Genomic DNA, 4,889 nt, shown 5'->3' on the forward strand with positions numbered 1-4,889 from the left:
TTTAAAAGTTCTATGAATGCTTTAATCATTTTTGAAAGTTAAGTGCCCCATTCACTGTCAATCATTCTTGACAAGTAAAATTACATTTTTTTCCCATTATTAAATGTTAATATGCGAAAAAAGACAAAACTTTGTGGAACGTACCTAATCTAATCCACCAATGCCAGCTTTCAACGCTTCTGTCGGCGACGCACAGCGAAGAGAAGATTAATAAATCGATCTTCACCAAGCGCCATGATTGATTGCAATGGAGATCAGAGCTGCCTCCGCATTCTTATCCTTCCTCCTCCTCTTCTTTCTCTTTGCATCGCTGCCGTGCTGGAAGTCAGCCGCCGCCTCTGCTTCCGGCCGGCGATCGGCCACGGCTTGCAACGAGACAGCTGACTCCGGCCGCCGATGCGGAGTGGAGGAGGAGCAGGACGGGGAGGAGTTACAGTTCGATTCGGAGATAAACAGAAGACTCCTCGCTCAGACGTCCGGCATCAGTTATGGTGCTCTGAACAAAGATAAGCCGACCTGTTCTTCTAAAGACGGCAAACCGTACAACTGCGCCGGGAAATCCCCTAACCCCGGCGGCGGCCGGACGTGCAATGTCGACTACTACCGCTGTTAATTATTATCTACGGGATGCATGATGTTTAGTTACTGTCTTAGTTGAACTTTCTTCTCTCTGCTGCTGCTCTGATGTGTCATAAATTTGATCATCTTGAGTGAATGTAGTGATTGGGGCACGGTTGGCTAAAAACAGCCTCACGCACCTCAAGCGATTGTGTGATGAATAAAAATAAAAGAATTAAAATGCCTTCTAAATGTGTTTATGTTGGTATTCAATCAAAGTCTCATATTGAAAAGATTTGATAAAGATCATGAGATTAAAAGGATATAAGGTATCTCCATTGATATGAGGCCTTTTGGGTAGAACCCAATAGCAAAACCATGAGTGCTTAGACCCAAAGTGGACAATATCATGTAATTGTGGAGATATCTAAATTTTTTTCGATCCAACAAATGGTATAAGAGTCATGGTCCAGACCAGATGCCAAGTGGGACGGTCTTGAACGAAGTTGAGGGTGGGCCCGGAGTAGGTCAGGGTGACCGGATGTTCGTAGGAAGCCTGGAGCAGGTCAGGGTGACCGGATGCTCGCAGTGGACCCGGAGCAGGTCAGGGTGATCGGATACTTGTGCGGAAGCAAGTAGGTCAGGGTGACCAGATGCTCGCGGGGAGGCCCAAAGCAGGTCAAGGTGACCGGATACTCACGGGGAGGCCCGGAGTAGGTCAGGATGACAGGATACTCGCGGGGAGGCTCGGAGTAGGTTAGGATGACTGGATGCTCGCGGGGAGGCGAGTAGGTCAAGATGACCGAATGCTCGCTGTGAGTCCCAGAGCATGTCAGAGTGACCAGATGCTCGCGGGAGGCCTGGACCATGAGAGTAATTGTGGTCCTTTGTTTGAGGGGAGGATTGTTGGGGTTCAATCAAAGTCCCACATTAGAAAGATTTGGTAAAGATCATGGCGTTAAAAGGATGCATGATATCTCCATTGGAATGAGGTCTTTTGGGGTAGAGTCCAAGAGCAAACTTTGAGGGCTTAGGCCCAAAGTGGACAATATCAGACCATTGTGGAGATATGTGGACATCCTTTGGGCGCAACAATCTCCTTGTTAGAAACTCGCTTCAACCCTGAGATTATGGTGCAGTGGTAGGGTATTCAGATTGTCATTTAGATATCTACGTTTCGATCCCTAATTATGACGAATTTATAGAAATTTTTTCCTTCAAATAAAGCACGTAATCAAAGGATGTTGGGTTTCTTAGCCGTCTGTCACGAGTTATTCCCGATTTATCCTGGTGGTCGGTGGAAAAATTCCATAGGGCCGAGCTGCCGGTCACCCAAGGCTAGTCAATAAGATTAACTGAGTTTATTATTATTATTATTTTTTGTTAGAAACTTGCTTCAATGATGTTGATGTGAATGTTGGCGAGTCCTTGACTCGGTCTATACAAGAGTCATGTGACAAGGACAGGATTTAGTCAATGTGGGAGTCGTGTGATAGGGTGTGATCTTTTGATTTCTCGACCGCCCAACTATCAACTTCTCGAGTCCCAATATATCAAGTCGCTCTGAGCCGATTTCCTGAGTGCCAAGCTGATCTATTGACTTCCCGATGTTTGACTGCTGACTTCCCGACCAATCGACTGCTGACTTCCCAAATCCAATCTTCTAATTTCCCAACCACTCGATTGCTAACTTAATTACCTGAGTCTAATCTTTCGACTTCCCAAACTCTTAGCATGCAAAGGGTCACAACATGCGAAGGGACACTACAAGCGAAGGGAGACAGCGAGTGAAAGGGCATGGTCATTATTATAGCACCCTTTAATGAGATTGTATCCTTTGATCTTCTCTCCAAAAGGTATGTCCCATAGACTTCTTTCCCTATATAAGGTAAGGGAAGGGAGGCTCTAGGGAGGAGAGGAGAAGAAGAGGTAATCTGATCATCAAAAATCTACTTTCTCTTATTCTCTGTGATATAATTTCCGTTCCAATTCTTTGCTTTTTATCTCCATTTTTTTTTCTCTTTTAGGGCTCCATGATGACTTATGCTCAGTTTACTTTTTTTTGGGCTCCATAATGACTTATGCTCAGTTTACTTTAAAGGATGGATTCAAAAACTGCAAAAACGTTTTCCGCGCATAAAACTTTTGGCTATTTATTTTATAAGGATAGATGGATTATTTATCTTTTTTGTTGTTTACTTTGTTATAAAATAATAGAATGATGGATTACGAATACATCCGTGGATTAATTTGTTAATAATTTTTTATCCATTCAAAATCGGTTCCTTTCCACCATGCGTCTCTCGTCATGTCCCTACTAGACGATGCGTCAACATCAACGAAGGGCAAAGGGGTAGCTACGAAGCGTCGTCAACACCTTCTTTGGCGTTGATGCCAGAAGAAGCGATGCGGTGATGAAGGACCACAGTGGCAAAACCACCGAAGTCCCACCTTGCTCACCTCGCTGCCGGGTCCTCCATTGCTGCATCACATCTTTACATTTGCTGCAAGACACCAGGATGTATGTTGCGACCCGACTAAGATAGAGTCGGAGTTTGATCTGATGAAGTCCATGCTTTGCGAAGTTATGTAAAGAAATCAAAAAAAGGATGAGCTCGAGTCATTACAAAGGAAGAGCGGACTTTGGAAGTGGAGATGGATGGAAGTGAACTAGGGAGTGGAGGTGAGATCTGTATTGAGAAGGAGAATAGTAGCGGTGGGATAGTGAATGATGTGATGGGGTAATGTTGTGTTTAAAAGGAGTTCACATATTTCTATAATAATATGATATTATCTACTTTGAGCCTAAATTCTTATGTTTTTATTTTTAAGTTTTACCCAAAAGACCTCATGTCAATGAAAATATTTTATATTTTTTTAAACTTATGATCTTTTTCATATATTTTCAATGTGAGACTGATTGTATCCCAACAATCTATTGGATCGAGACACATGCGAGGGGGGGGGGGTGAATCACATGATTTTGAAAAAAAATTTCTTTTCGGTTTTAAAATAAGTACGCAGCGGAAAAACACGAAAATAAAAAGCAAGTAAAAGGATAAGTTCGGTTTTACTTGGTTCAAAACCTTCGGTGACTCCTACTCCAAGACCGGTCTCACGGACCTATGGATGGGTAATCCACTAATAACCTCTTCCGGAACCGCAAGAAGAGAGGATCGAGTACAAACGAATAGGAATAAGTGTAACACACTACACTTTTCCTTTTATAATAATTAAGTACAGAGATTTAAAACTTCGTTAGCCAACATTCTTTTTAGACAGTTGGCTCGAGCTCTGTGTTGGACGACACCTCAATTTGGCGTAGCAAAGTCGTAGTAGGGTAGTAGGAAGCTGGAGCAATCGGAATACCAATCGGACATGTAGAAACTCATAGAGAAGGTGTATCTAAAGTATTGGGCGAGCACCTCTTTTATAGAGCGTGGAAGGCGCCTTCTATAACATTGAAGGCGCCTTCCATAACATTGAAGGCGCCTTTCATAGGCAAAGCTCTATCTCGAAATTGTTGCTCCTTGTTGTCGACGAAGTCAGATTTTATCCGATGGAAGACGCCTTCCATAGCAAAGAAGACGTCTTACATAGCACTGAAGGTGCCTTCCCATGAACACTACTAAAGGCGCCTTCTGTCACATGGAAGGTGCCTCGGGTATTGTTCATCCAAGATAATTTGTGCTCCTTTTGCCATGTAATAAGTGTTAGTCCAATGCAAAGATACTTAATCTACAAAATAAGGTTAGAACAATAATAATTATGATTAATTTATGACTTAGACTCCGTCCTCCAGACTAGGATCTAGTTAGTGTCTCAATTTAGGTTTCCGAAAAGGACTTAAATTGGATCAATGCCTACTGTCCCCTCAACCGGGACACGCCCTCACTTAGTCACTCTCATCTAGTGACTTACCTTCACTTACAAAGTGTCAAGTTACCTCATCGACATCCAATTTGACCTAGCAGGTCTTCCTGCTGGAATAAGACATCCAGACTTTGCCAACCGAGAATCGAATATCCCGATCTCCTGTCGGAATCGTACATCCGGACTTCCTCTCGTCGGGAATCGAATATCCTGATCTCTTGCCAAAATCCCACATCTGGACTTCCTACATAGTGTCATGTCCTCTTGACCCGTCAAGTTAGTCAACCCTACACTCTTGATAACAAGGTTAGATTAACCACACATCTAACTTTAATCCATTTGTCATTCATCAAAACTCATGTTTGATTATTGGTGTCAAATGCACCAACAATCTTTCCGTTTTTGATGCAATGACAAATTGAGTTAAAGTTAGAAAGAAAATATGCAAAACATATATA

The 4,889-nt window shown here is 42.8% G+C and overlaps 1 protein-coding gene across 1 annotated transcript; it reads left to right on the forward strand.

The window, feature by feature from the left end:
* Nucleotides 1-247: 247 nt before the first annotated feature.
* LOC122011320 (protein RALF-like 33) lies at nt 248-613 on the forward strand. The gene has a single exon (XM_042567707.1). It carries the CDS (start codon nt 248-250, stop codon nt 611-613), a length of 366 nt encoding a protein of 121 aa, XP_042423641.1.
* The last annotated feature ends 4,276 nt before the right edge of the window (nt 614-4,889 follow it).

Source organism: Zingiber officinale, chromosome 8A, assembly GCF_018446385.1.
Source record: "Zingiber officinale cultivar Zhangliang chromosome 8A, Zo_v1.1, whole genome shotgun sequence".
Classification (NCBI taxonomy): Eukaryota; Viridiplantae; Streptophyta; class Magnoliopsida; order Zingiberales; family Zingiberaceae; genus Zingiber; species Zingiber officinale.